At 36.9% G+C, this 22,928-nt stretch overlaps 1 protein-coding gene across 2 annotated transcripts; it reads right to left on the reverse strand.

The window, feature by feature from the left end:
* Positions 1–338: 338 nt before the first annotated feature.
* On the reverse strand, positions 339–19,110 carry LOC100267377 (heterogeneous nuclear ribonucleoprotein Q). Of its 2 annotated transcripts, XM_002275330.5 has the most exons (10): positions 19,006–19,110; positions 17,207–17,222; positions 16,070–16,559; positions 15,872–15,988; positions 15,340–15,480; positions 14,976–15,149; positions 14,038–14,245; positions 13,736–13,911; positions 820–905; positions 339–685 (listed from the first exon to the last, which is right to left on the reverse strand). In XM_002275330.5, the coding sequence occupies exons 3-10, from the start codon at positions 16,523–16,525 to the stop codon at positions 532–534; spliced, it is 1,512 nt and encodes a 503-aa protein (XP_002275366.1). In that variant the 5' UTR covers positions 16,526–16,559; positions 17,207–17,222; positions 19,006–19,110; the 3' UTR covers positions 339–531. The 2 variants fall into 2 exon arrangements, with proteins under 2 accessions (XP_002275366.1, XP_010651881.1); XM_010653579.3 differs by lacking the exon at positions 17,207–17,222 and having other exon boundaries at positions 19,006–19,076.
* Positions 19,111–22,928: the final 3,818 nt, after the last annotated feature.

Genomic DNA, 22,928 nt, shown 5'->3' on the forward strand with positions numbered 1-22,928 from the left:
TTTAACAATTTTTTTTCCTTAGTACTCCGATATTTCCTCATTAAATTTCAACCCTAGGCTTGACCTCAATGGGTATAGGAACCAACATTAACGAGCATATAGGTGGAGGGACCCCCACAACCACCTACTTATAAAGAGTGTGAACGTTAAAATTAGGATTTAGGGTTGAAATAATAATGAAACGAGTTTGGGCAGTTCATTTTAGTATAATTTAGAATGCTTAAACCCGAGATAGATATGGTAAGCACGCCCCAGTTCAAGTCTTGTTTCAAGGCCGGCAAGCCTATAACTACTTAGGAACTGAATGAACTAATGATGCCAACAAGACAAGAAGAATGTTTATGGAGTTGAAGGTTAAATACTACTTATAGTGAAACACTAAATAATCTCAAATGGCATAATAGTAGAAATCACACATAGGAATAGGAGCAAAGAGATTCCCTCCCTCTGTCCTCACACCTAATTCCCTCCACAATGGGCACTCAAGGTAAGCAGTAAATTGGAACCATTGCCGCTGCTCTCCCCTGCAGTTTAATATGGGTGATACCTCCTTCCATGGCCACCATCGTTGTTGTGCCTTCCCCTGCTAGAGCTCCCACCACTCTTGCTGCCACTCCCACTCCCACCCCTGCCACTACTTCTCTGATGTGAAGGTGGGGTGTGTGGCTGTGCTCCTGGCTGTTGCCTACAAAGAGGGGGGAAACATAAATGTCATTGGGCTTTCAATTCCCAAGCATACAAATCAGCAAGAAATTTTATTTGACTTTCTGTTAAGAAAATAGAAGAAAAAGAAGATTGGGTAGCATAGCTGGTGCTTACAAGACATATCCAATCCGCCCGTCAGGGAGAAGCATTGGCATCATTGCCATACCAGCAGGAGTTGGTCCCCTCCCATAGATCAGGGGCTGCAAGACAAATGCATTTCAGAATCAGCAGAAATCTAGAAGTTATAGAACTTCAATGGACAGTGAATAATAAAGAAGCAAACAGCCATGATTGACACTCATTTTATAACCTCTTGATTGCAGCCTAGAATTCAAGTTCCACTAATGTATCATATAATTCATCAAAACATTAACAGTAGATGTTTCCTACTTTAAGAAATACACAAGGTTTGGTATGTAGAACAGGAAAAACTGGAGTTCAGTTGGTGTTTATTGGGTCTAAGGTTGGGGTTAATCTTATGTCATCAGCAGGTTTTGATCAACTCTGGCATTCTTTTGAAGAAGGAACCAGTATGACAAGATGATTCCATGAATAGGGAGGAGAAGCTTAAAATCCCCGATCATTAAAACATCCAGACAAGCGGAAAGAATATCAAATTAGAAACAACTTTGAACACTTGATTGAATAGAACAAACATTTTATAGAACACATATCTAAGTACTAAAAGAACATATATTTGCTAGTGTAGTGATCGACGCAAGCTTCTCCTCCACTATCACCTAGCATCCTTCTTATCAACATAATCATCTCCTTGTTTGTTTGTTTTCCTTTTTCTTTTTCTTTTTTTAATTTCTTCTCTTTCTTTTAATTGGAGACAACAAATTCATTGTTTTAAAAAGGTATGTACAAAGGATAAGAGATCCAAATATATGTCAAGGAAAAAGAGGTATGCCTATGCTGTTCAAAAAAAAAAAAAACAAATCAAGTTGCACAGCTTAAGGTGGAAAAATGTACCCAAAAAAAAAAAAACTCTCTACACACTCAAGGAGGTAAAAGGTCTCCCACAAGAGAAACCAACTACTTTGCAACTTGCTAGGCTATATCATCACCATCTTTCTTGTCCTCAGTGGCGCCATCCTCATTCTCCTAACATCACCCAAGGGTTTTCAAATAAATTCATTAATCACAACTGAAATAAAAGTGGAGTGTCGTAACGCAGAAGACGGGGCAAAAGAACCACCAAGGCATTAGAAGAAAGCAAAAAGAGGCAACAAAGCAATTTAGTGGCAACTGGCAAGGAAGTTACAAATTGCACAAGAATGTCAGCCCTATTTTAACTATTGTACATAATAGAGATCCAGTCACACTGCAACCTGATGTGTTGGAAAAGTCCATGCTGGCATTAAATAATCACAGAACAGCCCCCCTTTTATCAGAAGATGAGCCAGGAAAGAGCCTGATATTACACATTCACTCTCAAGATGAGATAGAAAAGGCCAACACCGATCAGGCCCAAATTCCAAGGGGAGTTTGACAGGGGAAAACCTTTTAAAGTTCATTCAAGGAGGAAAGGGAAGACCTAAGTAAACTTTAAGTAGGATTAATATTAATTAGGATGGTATTTGTTGGACTCTAATTAGGATTAGCTAGTTTAGTTATAATATAATTAGAATTTGAGTCATGATAACCATTAGAGTCCTAGTATTCTTTGAATGTTATAATAAGAATTAGAGTCATAATAGGTTATTAAAGTCCTAGTAGATTTTGGATTTCTTAGAGAAGCCTATAAATAGACTAATCAATGTAAATCAAAGGGATGAATTAATATTAATAATATTATATTTTCTATCATTGCAAGTGTTGCAATCCTCAATGGTGAGACTCCATTGATTTTCTTATGGGTGAAACTCCTAGAAGGCCTTAATGAGACTCTAAGGTTTTCGATCTTTTCTTCATTGTTTCTTCTTTCTCTCTATTTCTCATATTATATGTTTTCTTTACCATAAAATTTCTTCCTTGTTCCTCTCCTTACACCCTAAAAATAAAACTCTAGCCCACCTACTTTTGAGAATAGGCAACCATCCTAGGGTTATCCTACATCAGAGTTTCTGTTGAAGTTCAATATTACAATGACTAGAAACTCAAGAATATGACAATGGGAATATAAAAAACCCATACTACTACTATAAGCATCAAAGAGATGGATAAAGTGAGTGATGACTGAGTTAACAATGAAGACAATAAAATAATCCTCTCCTGCATGAAAAAATCTACTAGAGACATTAGTTTTGGATACAACAGGATTCTCTCCTACATCCCTCTTACAGTTCATCTCCATGGGCCATAATGTGGCTAACTTCCAGCCAAATTAATTTTTTCCCCATAAAGGCAAAGGTTTTGCATGGTTAATAACCCACAGGTCACATGGTTGGAAACCAAAGGCCTAATAAAGCCATCAGCAAAAACATATTGTGTTTGGAGAACAAGGAATATCATCGTTCATGAGCTACAAGCTCCTTAGTTGGGATATTCTTTGGTAGCTCATTAAAAAATTCCCAAAATATTCGAAATGAAATCACCTGGAACAGAGGAGTTTCGGAAGGTGGGGAGAGGAGTTTTGGAAGGTAGAAAGTGTTGGTTTGCAGTGGAATCTAAGACATTCGAAATCTCCATTGAAGAGGTCCAAGGTAAACAGAGAGGGACTATTGTGGAAAGGAGCAAAGTTTTTTCCTCTTGAATAAGATTTGGAGAAAAAATCTTAAGCTATCTGTTAGAAGGTGTGGAATCTTGGTGTAGAGGAGAGTCTAACTCGAGGTGTCTGAAAGTTTGAGAAGAAGGAGGAAGAAAGTTTAGATCGGAGTGTCGTTCTAATGAAACTGGTAGGTTTTTACTTTGCTCGGTAAGAGATGTGGAAGCTAAGAAGTATTGTCTTGTTTTTCCAGAAGGAAAAGGCTTAGTAGGGGGGTGTTTGCTGTTGGCTCAGAAGTTAAGGGCCCTTGGAGTTTCCACTCCAGCTCTGAGCCAAGGTAATCTGGGTACTCCCAACCCTGAAAAGGATGGATGTAGTATCAAAGGGAATGAGGAAGGAAAAGGTGCGGTTGCAGAAGTCGCGAGAGTGAAGATAGGGGAACCAAGGGATTCTTTATGGGTGCATGTAGGGGACCATGATCTGCTTTGTAGGGAAGAGTAGCTAAGTCGTTGCTTGGTTGGTTGTTTTGGGGGCAGTTTTGAGTCTGTTCCTCCCCTGTTCTCTTTGAAGGAGTGGGCATTAGAAAGGTGGTCTCTTAAGGGTGGTTTAAAAATTTCCAGGTTGGGTGAGGCCCTTGTGTTGTTCAAATTTGAAAATAAATGCGAAGCTGATTTGGTGCTTTTAAGGGGTAGCAGACATTTTGAGGAGAGAGAGTTTCTCCTGCAGAAATAAGGACCTGAAATGGGGTGTTTTTGGAGCGGGAGCCATGCCAAGGAAGTTTGGGTGAAGGTAGTAGGACTGCCACTTCACCTTTGGAGTAGAGATGTGTTCAAGAGAATTGGAGAGAGCTATGGGGGGTTCTTAGCTGTTGATGACGAAACAACTTACAGTTGCAGTGGGCCCGTATCTTAGTTAGAGCTTCTGGAAAGAATATGCCAAGTTCATTGCAGGTGGTGGCCAGGAATTTTTGTTGGGTGGTTAATCTGTGGTGGGAAATCCCCCCTTGGGTTTCTCAGGTAGTGTCGAGGGCAGCCTAGCATAAGAAAGAGGGGCTATAGGATAGGGATGAAGGGAGAGGGAGGATGCATGCGCTTGTGGTAGTGAGTGGGATTTTCAAATTGGTGATCAGTCTTGGGGGTCAGAAGTGCAGGTTGAGTGTGGCAAAAGGTATAGAGTAGCAGCGGCTGCAAGAGGTAGGCAGGCTAGAGCAGTTGAGCCGGTCTCAACTGTGAGTGGGCCTAGGCCCAGAACAGCTAGATGGGAGGCTTTTAAAGAAAATGGTCGCATGGGCTCAAGTGGTGCAGGGGAATGGGATAGAAGCCCAAATCCAGAGGTGAGCCTGGGCGACATCTCTTTGAGGCCTCATGGGCCCAATTTTATTAAGCCCTCCTTGAGCATATCGGAGAGGCTTTCTTTTTCTTCTAAGGCTCTTACAAAACCCCGGGGGGGGGGGGGGGGGGGGGGGGGTGTGGGGCACGGGGGGTTGGAGCATGAGCTTCTTGCCGCCGACAGGGAGTTGCTTTCTAGTTGTCTGAAGCTCACCGACACGGCGTTGTTAGAGGAAGCATCCAGGTATCCCGCTGATCCCAAACTCTCTTTCCTTGGGGCCCGACGAAGCTTATGGAGGGGGTTTCAAGTGGAGCGGAAGGGTTAGTGGAAGGGGCGATGGACCGGATTCCGTTGCGAGTAGTACGGATTGAAGACTTGTCGGCTCTTAGTGGCTAGAAATAGCCACTTTGGGGTTCGAGAGGCAGTGATAGTGAGGCTGAGTTAGCACTTGTCTTGGTTGGTTTGGATTATGCGAGTCATTTGGAGGAAAAGAGAGATTTTTTTCAAGAAGAAGGGGGGCAGGATGAAGGGTGGAGCTCCAACTGTCTTGCAAAGTTCAGTTGGTGCCTTGGAATGTCGACAAAAGGGTATGAAGAGGAAATGTTGTACCTCTAGAGGAGAATGAAGGGAAGGATTGATCAGAAGAGGCAGGACGGGGCAACCAAGAAGACGATTTTGAAATCCTCAAAATCCAGTAGGGAACTCAAGAAGCTGGAGTGGACTATAAACTATAAGCTATAAGAAAGCTAAAATGGGTTCTAGCGTGGGTATTTTTGGAGGGGCTTCTGGATCAGGGTGTAAATGAAGATAAAAATTTTATCGTGGAATGTTAGAGGGGTTAATGATAGAGATAAAAGGAAGATCATTAAGTTAGTCATCAAATCCCAAAGAGTGGATGTGGTTTATTTACAGGAAACTAAAATTAAAGAAATGACTATGGGGCTTGTTCGTAGTCTAAGGGTGGGAAGACATCTAGACTGGGGAGCAGTCAATTCTAGGGGTGCAGCTGGTGGTATTCTGGTGTTTTGGGATAACAAATTGGTGGAGTTGGTTGATCTAGTAGAAGGGGTTTTCTCAATTTCATGTCGTTCAAAAATTGTGTGGACGATATAGTGTGGGTGTTCACTGGTGTGTATGGGTCAGTCTGTAGCAGAGATAGAGAGAATTTCTGGGAGGAACTTGGGTCAATAAAAGGTTTATGGAGTGACCCTTGGTGTGTAGGAGGGGATTTCAATTTGTTAAGGTTTCCAGAGGAGCGTAGTAGGGAAGGAGGGCTTACAGCTTCAATGAGGAGATTCTCAAAAGTGATAGAGGATTTGGAGTTGAGCGATTTTCCTTTGGTGAGGGGCCTGTTTACTTGGAGAGGCGGCTTGAATAACCAAGCCCAGTCTAGGTTTGACCGGTTTTTAGGGACAAAAACTGGGATAGCTTTTTCAATGGAGATGTGCAGGGAATTCTTCCCAAACTAGTCTCTAATCACTTCCCCGTCCTCCTAGAAGGAGGAGGTTTGAAGATGGGACCTTCCCCTTTCAGATTTGAGAATATGTGGTTGGAGGAAGAGGGTTTCAAAGATAAGCTGAAAATGTGGTGAGGGAGTTTAAATTTTACAGGGACATCCAGCTTTATCTTAGATGCTAAATTGAGGGCCTTAACAAATATTCTAAAGATTTGGAATCAAGAAGAGTTTGGGCTCATTGAGACTAAAAAGGGTGAAGCTCTTAGGCAGGTTGAGTATTGGGATGAAAAGGAGAAATATTCAGCTTTAAATCTGGAAGAGTGTGAAGCTAGAAAAAAGGCGAGGGAGTCTTATAAGTCTTGGGGTGTTGAGGGAAGAGATCTCCTGGAGACAGAAGTCTAGGGAGTTATGGCTGAAGGAGGAGGACAATAATACCAGATTTTTTCATAGGATGGCGAATGTTCTCAATAGAAGAAACTGGCTGTCCAAGTTGAAAGTGAATGGTTGTTGGCACTTGGAGGATAATAATTTAAAAAACAGTGTGGTAGGGCATTTCAAAAGTTGTATTCAGAAGAAAAGGGGTGACGTCCTTGTATCGACGGGCTGTCCTTTATGGGGTTAGTTAGCAGTGAGGCTGAGGGGTTGGAGATTCCTTTTACGGAAGAAGAGGTGTTTGCAACTCTATCAGATCTGGTCAAGGACAAAGCCCCCAGGCTGGATGGATTTACCATGGCTTTTTGGCTTTTTTGTTGGGATGTGATGAAGGTAGAGATTATGAGTTTTTTTAGAGAATTTCATGAAATGGGCAGATTTGTAAAGTCTCTAAATGCCACCTTCTTGGTTTTAGTCCCAAAGAAGGGAGGTGCAGAAGATTTGAAAGATTTCAAGCCGATTAGCCTTGTGGGAAGCCTTTACAACTTGTTGGCCAAGGTGTTGGCAAATAGTATCAAGAAGGTTATGGGGAAAGTGATTTCCAAACCTCAAAATGCCTTTGTGGAGGGTAGACAAATTCTAGATGCAGCTTTGATTGCAAATGAGGTTGTGGATTCTAGGTTGAAAAGCAATCAAGGGGGTGTGTTGTGCAAGTTGGATATAGAGAAGGCATATGATCATGTCAATTGGAAGTTCTTGTTGGCAGTGCTTAAAAAAATGGGTTTTGGGGAGAGATGGATTAAGTGGATAGAGTGATGCACCTTTACTATGAGATTCTCTGTTCTTATAAATGGCTCTCTCTCCGGTTTTTTTCAAAGTTTGAGGGGTTTGAGACAAGGAGACCCTCTCTCCCCTTATCTGTTTGTGATAGCTATGGAGGCGTTTAGTTGCTTATTAAGAAGGGCTATTAGTGGGGGCTTTTTATTAGGGTGAAGGGTGAGAGGCAAGGAAGGTGAGGGGATTCTGATCTCACGCGTGCTATTTGCGGATGACACTTTGGTGTTTTGTGAGGAGTCTCATGATCAGTTGACATATCTAAGCTGGCTTCTCATGTGGTTTGAGGCTTGCTCAGGGTTGAGAGTTTATTTGGAAAAGAGCGAGCTTATCCCAATGGGGAGGGTGCATGATATAGAGGATTTAGTCTTGGAGTTGGGTTGTAAAGTGGGTGGTCTGCCTTCTTGTTATTTGGGTTTGCCTTTGGGGGCACCCTTCAAATCAGAGGTGGTTTGGGATGGAGTTGAAGAGAGGTTTCGAAAAAGGCTTGCAATGTGGAAGAGACAGTATATATCAAAAGGAGGAAGACTCACCCTAATTCGGAGCACTCTCTCTAGCATGTCTATTTACTTCATGTCTCTCTTTATTTGCGCGGAAAAGTAAGGTCGAGGTTGGAGAAGATTCAGAGGGATTTTCTGTGGGGTGGAAGAGCTCTGGTGCAGAAGCCACATCTTGTTAGGTGGAACTTGGTTTGTTTGGAAAGAAAGAAAGGTGGTCTGGGTGTGAGAAATTTAGCCTTGATGAATAAAGCTCTCTTGAGTAAGTGGAATTGGTGCTTTGCCAGTGAAAGTGAGGCTTTGTGGAAGCAGGTTATCAGTAAAAAATATGGTATAGAGGAGGGAGGATGGTGTACTCGGGCTGTAAGCGGGAGGTATGGTGTCGAGCTTTGGAAAACAATTAGAAAGGAGTGGTTGTGTATGAATAGCAGTTTAACCTACCGCGTGGGTTGTGGTAGGAGAGTGAGTTTCTGGAAGAACAAGTGGTGTGGAGATATGCCTCTTTGCGAGTCTTTCCCTTCATTATTTGCCATCTCCTTGGTTAAAGAAGATTGGGTATCGAATGTTTGGAACCCAGATGGTGTAGGAGATGGTTGAACCCTTCTTTTCTCAAGGTCGTTTAATGATTGGGAGATTGGGATGGTGGAGAGTTTTATGCTTAAAATCCAAGCCTTTAAGGTGCATAGGGAGGACGATGATAAAGTGGTGTGGATAGCATCTAAGAGTGGAGCTTTCTCAGTCAAGTCGCTTTATTCTATTTTAGAGCCCGGAATTTCTTCTTTGTTCCCTTGTGGTAGTATTTGGAGGGCGAGCGTGCCTCTTAAGGTAACTTTCTTTGCTTGGGAGGCTTCCTGAAGTAAAATCTTAACTTTGGAGCAACTCCAGAGGAGGGGGTACTCTTTGGCAAATAGGTGTTTTCTATGCCTTTCTGAAGTAGAAACGGTGGATCACCTTTTACTTCATTGTGTAAAGACGCAGGTTTTGTGGAATCTCCTTTTCTCCCTTTTTGGTGTGGCTTTGGTTCTCTCTGGTTTAGTTAAGGAAACTCTCCTTAGGTGGCATGGTGCGTTTGTAGGGAAGACCCGTAAAAAGGCTTGGCAAATGGCCCCCTTATATATATTTTGGTCAGTCTGGAATGAAAGAAATTTGCTAACTTTTGGGAATGAGGAGCTTTCGCTTTAAAGGTTGAAATATTCTTTTGTATGTAATCTTTGGTCTTGAGTTAGGGTGTTTATAGTTTTGAGCCCTTCTTCTCTTATTAGCTTTTTTGAGTGGCTAGGCTCTAAGTAAGAGTAGGGGTTGTTGTTTATATCCTCCTCCTTTGGTTTCAAGCCTTTGGGCTGCTTTTGTATACTCCCTGTATACTTAGAGGACACTTTTTGGTGTTTCCTCTTTTCGTTTAATATTATTCTTTTTATCTATAAAAAAAAAATTAAAAAAAAATCCCAAAATAATAGTTATTTCCTTTAAGGATTTTGGCTTAAGGGTGTGAAATAGTGTGCTTTAATAATGAGATTTATTAATTGTTTAAGTGATCTGGTTGCAATGACCTTTTGAGGACAAGCAGGGGTAGTAGAGGAGTATGGGCCACATGGCATAGAGTTTGCTTCTTGGCTTCTCTATGGATGTTTGTAACCAAGAGATCACCATGTCTCATTGCTAAGGATTTGGAGGCAGCTTGCTTGGATTTTCCAGCTCCTGATCTATAGTAGTCTAGCTCATGCCCCGCGACCTTTCTTACTATCTTTGATTGTCCTCTCCTGGGCCCTCCCTTGGGCAGTCAGAAAGGTTTATTTAGGATGGCATTGCAGCTTTGTTGGGAATAAGCATATAAAAGAGTAGCCTCTTTTGCTTGTTTTGGACTACATAAAGGGAGTGAAGCCAGAGGATGTCCAAAGATTCGAAGCAATTGGTTCAAATTTTAAAAGATTTCTTTGTTCTCTTTTCTTGTGGTCTAAGAAGTCTTTGGATGCGAGTCCTATGTCTTTGCCCTTTTTCATTACTATTGATCTTGGTAAATTGGCCCCATTTGGCGCTTTTTACATACTTTTGGAGTACCTGGATTGTGCCCTTTTTTTATAAGTGCTTCTAATAAAATTTTCTTGTCAATAGAAACAAAAATGATTAAAATTTTTAGAGAGAGAGAATGAATTAGGAAGCTGATTGGTAACCAGGAAATTCAGGTTGAATTACCATTGAAGCTTATTGTGCCACCCAAGCAAATTTGTTTTTGAAAACATTTAAATAGTACAAATGAGATACACCATGCATCTACTCCAAATCAATATGATATGGACCAATAAAGTTGAGCACTTAGAGTTGTTAGAAAATTTGAAAATGGCGTCAGACATAGGAATTAGGAATAATCTCATTATTGAAGAGCAGTCCTCGATCAGCTGGGCATCATTAGGCAGTAGAAGCCCATGACAATTGATTCATCAAGGGACATGATAGCCTCCTTTTTTTGAAGGCCTAAGTTATAAGAGAGCTAGGGCTTTAGAGGAATTGGCAACATTGTTCTTAAAGGAGCAACATGCACTAAAGCACAACCTAATGTATGTACCTAAGCCAAGCAAGTTGTAACTTATGGGTGCATGTCAATTTTATAAATCAGTGTAACTGTGGACATGCGAACATTTATTATACTCTCATAATCACCAAATATAATCTAAAAAGTCCAATCCAAGCAATAAAAAAAAAAAAAAAAAGATTCCAAGCATTTAAATAAGCATCCAATAAAAAAAATAAAAATCAATGAGATTAAATAAAATTCCAATATACAGCCACAAATTTCAAGAATAAAATTGCAAATTGCAAAAGGACAAAAAAAAAGAAAAAAAGGAAAAAAAAAAAAAGGACAAGGTGTGACTTCACAAACAAGATGCTATAGCTAGGGAGCCATTATACCGAGGCCTAGGAATGCCTCTAATGACTATAGTTTGCATGATATCCCTTTTCCTTTAATACAGAAAGATCCATGATTATTGCATTTACTGCTGGTGTTTTGTGTTCCTATGGTTTTGGCAGTACTCAGGGAAATTTTTTTCCCTCTGTTTTTAGCTTGTTTTTGCCTTATTTTGAGAAAGATATCCTCTTTTTTTTTTTCCCTTTAAACAATATCCGAAAATTTTGTTAAAATTGAGATATTAATTTCCAAGGGCACAATGATTCTTCCTAACCACCAGCTTCACATCCAACCTATTCTACAAGCCTGTGGGTAGCCTTGCAAGAATCTAGGTTGGTTCTCTTGGGGAGAACTAGGAGAAAAGAGTGTCAGATATGGAGGTGGATAGGTCTGAAGCATTTGGATATGCTGAAGAAAGCCTATATATACTAGGAGGCAAAATTAGTTTGATTCAGAATTGCATACTGAAAATCCTTATTTGTTCTCATTTGTGCTCCCAATCAAGTTACTTACAGGCTTGAGTAGATTGAAAGAGATCTATTGAGATAAATTTTAGCTACTAAGAAAGATAATTTGGTCAATTGATAGACAATTGTTCTCTCCAACATCAATGCTCACCAAAACACTATGTTATATTCATTATTGATGTTTCTCGTGTTTAACATGTGCTTCCTTTATGTTCTGATGTATGAACCTGGATTTATTTTCAAATCTACACCTTTTGCAGCATACAGTACACATAGGACATCAAGATAGCATGCTGTACTCTTTTTCATAAACTTTACAGCAATATTGGATGAAGTTTGTAAATGGGTATTTTGAGCAAAAACATGTACTTGTCCAGGAATTTTCTTTTAGAAAACCCACCAGCATTTTATTACATCTAAAAGTGAAGTGAATCAGTCAATTCAAAGATCACACAATGCAGTGGACAACTTTGAGTTTAAGGAATGCTACTGTTCTTGTACTATTGCACAGTGCTTCCTACATAATTAATCTACAATAATCAGAAGGGAATAAATATCTTCTGAAAGTTACTTAGGGCAGAAGTCCATGAAAAGTGATAGCACATCACCTGAATGCGAATTAAGTTTTCTAATACTAGTATGATTTCTAAAGGACGGACAATATTTGCTAGTGTAAACAGATTAAAGGCCAGCAATCCTATTATAAGGGGAAGCATGGTGGACCTTGGTCAACCCTAGTACCATACCTGTGGCACAAAGTCAACCACGCAACAACTTACAGGTGTGCTTTAGGCATCCAAAGATTTGTTCTCGGTCTCCACAAGGTCATGGTAGCAATACATGTACCTGTCAAGCAGAGGAATTGGATATTCCATATCTATCTAGCCTATAATTTTAAAACTCATTCAGAAATTCCACGACAGATTGAGCTATTGTGACAAAAAAACAGTATTTTATGAATTTGACAGGGCAATTAAGCTTGAATCAGCATGTTCATGAAATCATGCAATGTTGTCAACATGGTAACTAAGCAACATTGTGCAGAGATGCTGTAAAAAGATGATCTTTCCTATTTTGCTTGCAGTTTGTGCTCCTCTTTAATGTTTGATGATGCTAGGTGTCATTAATGTCCTGGAAATCTTACTGCTACCTTACTAGGATGGCATGTTCAAGGATTGTGCTATGGATCATACAGTTTCCCTTATGTTGAACTCATTCAGGTGCATGCTTATTCACAATAATACATTAAACTTTTAGATGGCTGGTTGGTTCAACAATGCCACTTTAACTGGTATTGCCAATGGTCCCTGGATGTCTTTTAAAAACAACAAATGGATTTACCGGAAAAAAATATATATATTTGGTACTTTTTGAAGAAAAGAGAAAGATACACATTGTTCAAAAGATGAAAGAAAGCAGCCAGTTCCACTTCTTAGAGTATAGGATTTTCTCCTGAAACTGAGATTCCAAGAAAGATTGCTGCAGGAAGAAATGCAAACCTTGATACCACTAGCTTCCTTGGATGGATTCAGGAAAACAAGATAGAAAGAAGTGTTAACCTCACTAAAGTTAATCCAAATTTTCATTTGAGAACCCAAGTTTGATGCATATAAGGATGGAAAGCAGCAATGTCTGACAGATTAATTAGACCCAGGGAGTGTCTTGAAATTCTTGAACAATCTAGGTTGGCATATCAAGTGTAGGTATGCGATAGACAGAACTATCAATAGATTAGTTACTCTACTGCCAACCAACAAGTAGAATGTCTCAAAACCTGCATGGACTAGCAAATTTCCTAACAAAATGGTTCCAGATAACCAAAATTATGGATTACTTTTAAAGAAAAAGGCAGGGTAATATGTTCCCTGAATCTTGCTCAATTGACTTGTTAGCCTATAAGTCCTCCGGTAATAAAACCACTCCTATGGCTTGCTAGGGCAACAACCCACTGCCTAAAAAAACACCCCACAAAAGAAAAGAAAAAAAAAAAACAAACAAACAAAAAACAAAACACACACACACACACACAAAAAAGCCCTCAAAAAATAGAGGAAAAAAAAATTGGCTCACCAGAGGAATACTTAGATTCATCAAATCACCTTAACTCATAATTTGGTCCAGACTATGACATAGAAAGTCATACTTTTAGAAGATAGCTTATGAACCTAATGCCAAAAATTTCATGTTTGTTAGTTCATAACTGCCCATTAGAATGTGCTGTAAATGTTAACTTAATGTGTAGCCAATTCTCTGTGTATTCCTGGGCTTCATAAAGAGAATGAAGATTTCAAAGAAGATGCAGAAAAAATAAAGAAAATAGAGCAGAGACAATTCACTGAACTGTTATTATAATTGTTTCAACCTTTCATGTTGTTACCAGTAAAGAAATATCTCAATATTTCATTGGGCCTAGGTTTATGAAGCTAATTGTAAGAAGGAATTACCATCCACCTGATTATCAATTAAAAGATAGAAAATGATCAACAAATTTAAACAGATAAATACATGCAGCCATCTCACCTGTGCAAAGCCTGCTGTGCCATAACCTGCACCTAGAGCACCATAGGCACCACCAACAAAACCATAACCTACACGAGGTGGATAACTTGAAAGCAAACCTGATTTTTGTGAATTAGATCCACCAACAGATTTCTGATCTGCCTGTGGCTTTGCAAGAGAACACTCCAAAACCTGGCCTGAAAATCAGGAAAAAAAAACAGCCAACATATGTAAGAGTTTGTACTTGCTTTCTTTTTCCCTCTTTTTTATTTATTTTCTTCAAGGAGGGAGGAGAGACACTAGTAAAGTAAAGTAATGATCACCATCTATCTCATATTTCTCAGTGTTCTTAAGAGCTTTCATAGCACTTGACCTCTCTGCAAAGTGTACAAAACCAATTCTACTCTTTTCCTGTCCAGATTTTGCTGGTGGTAAAACCACTTTCGTGATTTTTCCATGGTGTTCAAAAAGCTGCTTTAGCTGATCTTGGGTTATGTTCTTTGGCAAATTCTTCACGTATACTGCTTTCACCTGCATGAGACAACAAGAAGTTTGAGGTGATCAAATCCAGCCTTCGAAGAACAATACACCCCACAACAAATTGCAACATAATGCAGGAAAACACACGTCCATAGCACTAGTTCATGAAATGAAGGATCATACTTTCTCGGTTTGATAGGTCAATTTTTTCTTTTTTCTTTTTATTCTTCTGTTTTTTTTTGTCCTGGTCAGGACATAGATTTTTTCCATCAGGAAATCATGTCTTTATGAAGGATAATACCTCAATAACATTCCAATCATGAGATGGGAATGATCATCCAATTGATTTAATGTAATTTAACAGACACCACTGAGCTTCTTATTTCTTATCTTGTCTTGTGTCAGAAGCTCCATCCTAGCACACTTGCTATGGGTTTAATGAAGTGGATTTTTTCTTCTTTTTTTTTTTTTTCTGATCAGAATGAAGTGCATTTTTTTTAGTAGGATCATGACTGTTTTAGCATTTCAGTCTCTTGAATTCACCAAGATGTATGCATAACAATGAACTGAATTGTTCTTTCTGGTCCAAAGGAAAAAAAAGAGTGTGCATATCCGATAAGTTCTGGCACCAAAATATTATTGTACTTCATTTGGTTTAGAAGTCACAATGTTAAATACCAATACCCATGCCAGTGTCCCTGTCACATGAATTGTGCATTGACTGTTCATCTTGCTGTGAGACAACCTTGAAACAAAAAATAAATAAATGAACTTGGAAAACCTGTGAAGCAGGAGAAGAATCAGCATTCTTAGGGTCAGCCCAGCTCACAGTAGGAGCATTATTGTCTAGTTTGAATTTCGGGTTCATCATCTTCTGCCTCGAATATTCAGCACATGCGTGGTTATAATAGTCAATAAAAGCAAAGCCACGGTTGTTGCTAGAGTTCTTCATATCCTGTTAACCAAAAAATAAATAAATAAGCAAAATGCAAAAAAATAAAATCAAAATCAAACCATTGGCAATGATGAATGCACAGTTTCATAATGATTAATAACAGGCCAACAAATGGAAAATGAGTGAGAGAGCAAATATACATGTCCAGAAACAATAACTACAATAAAACTAATAACAAGATCGCACTAACCTTCACCAGTTCAACAGCTGTAACTCCAGGTCCAATCTCAGTCACCACCTTCTTTATATCTTCTTCTCCCCAGCTTCTAGGAACATTACCAATGAACAGACGATGCTTTGCTTGAGATGTTGAACATTTTATTTTTCTCCCCTGTGTGTTTGCATGAGAAAGAGAGAGAGAGAAGAAAACACTCAGCAATTTTAACAATGCCTAGCATTCACCATAAGTCCATAACCAACATGCTTCAAAACAGCATTTTTTTAAAAATAATAATAATTTCCCAAAAAGAGCAATTCTAGATCTGTTCTGCATAAAACAATGGAATCAAAGAAAATTCCCCCAAGATTCCTTAAAACCTCTTCACTACTTCTTCTTCTTCCATTTTTCTTTTTCTTTTTTTTTTTTCCTAGCAAGGTTTTCAGTTAAATCCGGGGTAATATTTTAGGGGTAATAAACTCAGAACAGAAAGTACCACTAAGTCAACCAAGTCTCAGAATATCATTGGCTCAGAAAAACACAATGCACAAGAAGATTGTGTTACCTTAAATTCAGTATTATTCAGCTCCTCAATTGCTTTAGAAGCCAATTCTACATTTCTAAAGGTCACAAATGCAAAGCCCTTGTTCTCACCCGAATCTTTGCCTTTCATTATTCTGACCTGTAATTGGATAATATGATGGCATTAGTCTTTATACAGAGCACTTAAACTGGGTACAGGATAAACAGAAGTATAGCTTACTTCAGTTACTTCTCCTACAGACTCGCAAAAGCTCTTCAAGTCCTCCTCAGAAGCATCTTGTGAAATACCGCCAACATATACTTCAGAACCATGAGGTGGCAGGGCAAGAAGCTCAGCATGTTTTTTGCTCTCATCCTCGTCTTCAATCTTCCCTCCACCACCACTTGGGCTTTTCTGTTCATCAGCTTCATTAGCCTCTTCTTCTTCCTCTTCTTCCTCTACTTCTTCTTCTTCTTCTTCCACTTCCTCTTCCTCTACCTCTTCTTCCACTTCTTCCACTTCTTCTTCTACCTCTACTTCTTCATACTCGACCTCTTCATCCATTGCCTCATCAGGATCATTGTCTTCATCAAGATCCACCCTCTCATCAGACTCAATTGGCTTTTCAGGCTCGCTTAGCTTTTCAGGTTCAACTGGCTTACAGGTTGCTGATGCATTTCCCTTTGCCCTTGGCATCTTATGTATCTAATTAAGTAAGCTTGCAAGGCAACTGTGAAGAAGGTATAGAAGCCAGAAGAATTCATGGGAAGAAGTATACATATATCGAAAGGTGGAAACAAAATGAAAGGCCAAAAGGAGTTGCAGAGTATGAATTTCAATTGAACCCGTGTTATGAAATATGAGTCCGAGAGGTTGCAATGTGAAAGACAAGGTTGCATTGTGAAAGACAACTTATTAAAAGGGATAATGATAACAATAGTAGCAGTACTAAAAGAGACAGGCAAAAGAGATTTCCGAATGATAATCAAGAGGGTTATGAATCTGGTGCCAAGACCAACCAAAAAACAAAGAAGAAAGAAAGAAATCAAAAAATGAATGTCTTGATATCAGAATAAGACAGCAACCAAAAAGAATATTGACAAGTTTAAGCTTTCAAGCATCTTCATTCCAGGAGGGTGTAGCCCCCCCAAAAAATGTAAGAATAAAGAGAAGAATCATATATGAACAAAGACATTAAATCATAGACAGTAGAATTACGGGACAATCACGATGCTCCAAGATAAACCAAGGTGAAAAAACAAACAACATTGAAGTGCCCAATTGGAAATTTCAGCAATTCAGATATAACAGGAAGGAGAGTGAAGCCAAAAATTGCCCAATCTCACAAAAATAATACCAGTTCCAAACTAAACGTACCAATTAGTGCCGCTTCCTGCAATAAATTGACACACAATAATTGAAATCAGAATAGACCATCATGCTTCAAACGATAACTTCTCAAAAGATTACCAACAATGAGAATAAACTATAATTATCCATTAGCTGTATTTATGCATAAATGAAAAATGACAGGGACTTCACAAAGGACAGTTTCTCTCCATTAAGCTTGACAAAGGACGGGTAATTTTTTTGTATGTAATCTGTGGTCTTGGTCTAGGTTGTCTATAGATACAAGTCTTATTTCTCTTGTTAACTTCATTGATTGGTTAGACTTTAAGTAAGGACAGGTGATGTTTTTTGCTTCTTTCCCTTCCCCTCTAGGCCGAGCCATTAGGCTTTTACTGTATACTTTGAGGGCACTGTTTTTTGTGTATCCTCTTTTCCTTACATACGTCTTTTCTTTATCTATCAAAAAAATAAAAAAAAATACCCCCCATTTGGCATTTATGAAATCTGAGAAACAGTAAAGAAAAATAAAAGGTCAAGGATCTTGTGTGGTATGATGCTTTGGTTTCCAAAACTGAGACAAGCCAAATAGTTGTACGAAGCTCCCATTTGGATTAACTTCTGAGAAGCCCCCTAACTCCTAAGCATAATTCACTAACGGCTTTTGTTTCTTCAGGTGCCAAATAATAAATAACTCTCTCAGCAACCAGACATAGAATCAATGAGAAAAGAAAGAAAGAAAGAAAAAATACCTATGATTAATGCAATTGAAAAGGAATAATTTTTATTTGAGAGGTTCTAGACGTATAATATTGACTTGTAAGCAGAATTACATCACAGAATCTTCAACATGGAATTGTTAAAGAGCACTAGAAGCAAAATCTGACAGAATTATACATAGGCAACAATCTCATCAACATAGAGGCAGCTTACCCCAATTCACCTCCCTGAATATGCATATTCATGTTGGGATCTAAGCATAACAGTTTGTTCCTATGTATAAAATAGAGCTTACATGCATAAAGATAGATTAAAAAAGATCTTCAATCTGAACCCATACCAAACTCATAGTTCCTAATTATATATCCCAAACCATTTGTAGGGAATTTGGATGCCAAAAAAAAATTCTCTCTTTTCTTCCGAATGACTCCCATTTGAAAAGGATTACACCAAAACACTATAAATAAGAAAACATAATGTTTTCATTTATGAGATATTCTGAAACAACACATAATCCACTATAACCCACACTGCAAAAATTTCCCCTAAGTTTCTTGGCCTCTAAATCTTTTCCCCGGCTAGATATTAGATTAAGTACGCTTAGCCACCCTCCGCTAGAGGCCCACGCTTCAGGAACAAAAACCCGATCATGTATCAATGAATCAATGCCAAAAACTATAAATTTATTTCCCAAACCAAACAACAAAAACAAAAATACTAATCCCACAAACCCACACGCCATCTTCACAAAACCCAACTCAATGTACAACTGTTGTCAATTAGCTCAAGATTTCATCCAAGAAAATTCATATTTTCCTTCAATAAGTGGGAAAATTCATGTTTTTTTTGTTGCACGAGTTCCGAATCTCACATCAACTACGCCAAACATTTTAATAGAAGGCGCAGCTAAGTGAAAGGTTCAGTTTTCTCAGGTCTCTATAAATGAAAATTGAAAATTTTTCTTTTCTGCTACTGCGTTTTCTCAGCAACCAAACGCACGGTGCATCAAATAACAGCTTGAATTAGAGGAAAATAAATAGAGAAATTTTGAAAAAATAAAATAAAATAAAAATAGCAAAGACAAGAGGGAAAATATAGAGAAAGGGTACCCGAAAAAGCTATCGGCAGAGAGATTCTTTGGAAGTTGAGAAACGCAATGGAAGAGAACAAACCCTCGACCCACCTTTTTATTCAGGAAGCCCCTTTCACTATTTGTACAGTATACCATCAAATTTACCGCCGGTAAAAAATGGTAATCCTATTTTACCATTCGTAAATCCTTATGTTCATCCTTCTTAACAAAATAGGTTATTTGATTAAGAGGACATTGAAACCAATTTTGAATATCTAACCCTTTATTCTTTTTTTTTATAATAATTTGATAAAAATATTCTTATTCTTTTTTAAAAAAATTAACCTTTTTCTTTTAAATATATCAATAAATACTTAAAATAGTCAATAATATTTATATAAAAAATGAGTTATTTTTTAAGTAAAAACATGAAAGATGAATTATTTAATCTCTTTTAACTAATTAATTCTAACAAAATTTGTTATATTTAATTAAAAAGTTAAAATTTATCAGATTTGATTAAAAATAAACATCATGTTTTCAAAACAATAATTTTTATTTTATATATAAAAATACCCTTAATGAGCCGTTTTCATACACATCTCACATATGATTCATAAAATAATGTGAGGGGCATTTTTCACCTCATCCACCTATGATCCAACTTAAAAAAAAAAAAAAAAAAAAAAATTGTTGTGAGAATTATGTTTGGGAAAAGCGTGTTCCCATACACTCTTATGAAAAAAGAAAATTATAAAATAGGAATTCGAATTTATAAAATATAAATTTCAAACCGTTATCTAAAAGTAATTAACATTTCAAATACTTTTTGGTCAAAAATAATACATTTTGACCCTTTAAGTATTATCTTTTAATGATATGGATATTACTTTTTACTATCTTAGTTACTATTTTTGAATGGTGACTACATAAACTTGAATTATTTTTAAAAGGTTTCTATTTTATAATTATTTTTATATGAATGTGGAAAAACTCGTTTTTTTTTATATTTTGAAACACATTTAAAAAATGAAAAAAAAATGAAAAGAAGAAAAACAAACTAATAATGTGGCACCCAAACTCGCAAGGGCGGACATTGAAAATATCTTCAAAAGTATAGTTTTAAACACCCTTAAGCTTGTTTGAAAGTATAATTATGGATGTTCTTAAGCATGTCCGAAAGTATAGTTTCAAATACTCTTATGTTTGTTCAAAAGTATAATTCTTGACAATGCTAACTTTAAAATTATTTTAGTTATTTCATTAAGGGTCATTTTTGTTTTAAATTTTTTTGAGTTCAGGTGGATCTATAGAGATATTTGGTGCATGTAGATGTAAATATTCTTTTACTAGTATACCTATTAAAGTAAATGTATTACAAAAAAAAGGGCATGTGAAAACAATCATATTATCTATTATAAAATGAGAAACAATGAAATATAAGCTATAAAAGATAATTAAGAGAATGAGAGAGTAAGATAAAGAACTTGAAAAAGCTTTCTTGTTCACGATGTCCATTATACAAAGAATAGGAAGCCATTTACGAGCTTTACAATGGCTTCCATTTAATACTCATCTTTAAGAGATGAGTAAATTAATGAAAGTCCAATTAATAAACTTCAATTACTATTCTTTCATGTGATGGTCATTCATCAATTTTAATTAGAGTAGACAATGATATTATGTTGCATTCACTTTGCATCCATGGTCATATGGAAAGAAAAATAAAGAAATGGTTGTATGAAATGGAAAATACAATGGAAGGACCTCGAAGAGGGCAATTTGTGAAAACGAAAAGGGAGAAATAAAATAAGGAAATGAGAAATGGAAAGACCTTAAAAAATGAAAATTAAAAAGGGAGTGAGATTTCTAGTGTGAAATACATAAAAATTTACCCCTATGAAGACTTTGAATGAAGAGTGTATCAATGTATGTTCATCCTTTGATAAAAGTCTGAAAACAAGATTGTATTGTTTGATTGTGTGTATATGAGCATTATCATGAATATAAATTTTATATATTTGAGTTTTATGATATTTCAATTATGGTGAATGGATACTTGATCTAATTTAAATATTTGATAAGGTGAATATTCCAATAAATTGAAATTTCATATGTTCCTTATTTGACATAAATGTATTCGATTGTAAATATGCTAGTAACAGATAAATATTTTATGTTATTATCATATTATGGACATACTTGTCTCATTAAAATTTAATTAGTATTAGTAGTGGATACTTGGGATGTTTTGATATTCATGTTCAACTTTTATATGATGTAAGTTACTATACTCGTGGAAACACCACTATTGAGTTGTGGAAATGCTCATCCTTTTCCCATTTTAGATGCATATATAGTTTGATGAAAAGATCATTGCCTATTGTACAACCAATTTTTGTCGTAGTAATTGAGACTTACCTAGATGATCCCGTAATATAATTGTTAGTATTATTTCATTTATTCATTTTAGATTAAATTGTTTAGAGGAATTAATTTGACTAGTTGATTGTCATCGTAGATAGTAGTAACTCTTATGGTCAAATCTTTGACTCAAGGTTATGGGTTGACGGTAAAATAGTCTTTTGAAATTTTAATTTTTAAATTACACCGAAAAACACACTCCATTAATTTTTTTTATGTTTGGTTCCTGGAAAATACTAAAAAAAGAAAAAAAATACAAAGGAAAAATGATTTTTTCATATTTGGTTGTCTTATAAAAAATATAAAATAAAATAAAATAAAATATAATTAAAAATTTATATATTTTTAAATTATTTAATCTTTATATTGATGAGTTAAAATAAATAAAATGAATTTGAAGTAACAAAAAAAAAATTATTGATTTTTAATCTATTTTTTATTTTTCTTCTATTTTTTCTTTGTATTTTTTTTCCCTTACATTTTCCTTTAAATTTTCTGAACCAAACATAACATTAATTCTTTTGCTGAAAATCCTTCTCCTTCTCCTTTGTTGGTATAAGATTAAATACTTATACAGAATATATATTTTTGGCCTGCTGGAACTTTTTTTATTGATTGAAGAATGCTGAATTTATACATGAACTTGTAACTTAAATGACATTAGAATAGCAGAAAATCAAGCTACTAGATGATGAACAACTACTTCCTATAAAATAGAAACCAAATCTTGACCAAATAAACATAAGAAAATATCTAGATGTTGCAGATTTTGTGCAAGACTCCAGCTGCAATATTCAAAATTCAAATTCCAGCAAATACTAAGTCAAAATTCAACACTCCTCCTTGACTTCGTAGATGCAAACTCCAAGTCTTGCACGTAGACACTCAAACCAAACTTCGAAAGGGGTCTGCTTCTTTAACACTTTTGTTGGCAATATGTTCAGAAAATATACTGCTCTACTTGCAGTTTTAGCCCAAAATTGTTTGCATTCCATTTCAAGGATGACATTTTTTGAGATCCACCAAACATTGTTTGCATTCCATTTCAAGGATGGCATTTTTTGAGATCCACCAACATTAGTATGCACCAGTTGCAGTTTTTGGGTTGCTCTCCAGGATATTTTCTTTGGAAAGGGAAGTTTAGTTTGCTTCCCATATTGACAAGTAGCACATATAGGAAGATCTTTTTCTAAGTCAGGAAGTCCTTCAACTATTTGATTTTTCTTCATGTAGAGCACATCATCATGATGAAAGTGCTCGACCCTTCTGTCCCAAAACATTGTTGTGCTATCTTGTTGTAAAATAGCAGTATGATCATCTTCCAGTAAATTCAAGGCAAAACTTTTGCCCTACATTTTTATGTTGAACACCTCTTTGCCTTCAGCATCCTTGATAATGCAATTCCTATCTTCAAAATAAACTTTAAATTCTTTCTCAACGAGCTGTCCAACACTGAGTAAGTTTTGGTCAATGTCAGGCACAAACAAAACATCATAAATGAGTTTCAAACCTGTTTGGCTTTCGATAGCAACCGTT

This window comes from Vitis vinifera, chromosome 6, assembly GCF_030704535.1.
Source record: "Vitis vinifera cultivar Pinot Noir 40024 chromosome 6, ASM3070453v1".
Taxonomy (NCBI): domain Eukaryota; kingdom Viridiplantae; phylum Streptophyta; class Magnoliopsida; order Vitales; family Vitaceae; genus Vitis; species Vitis vinifera.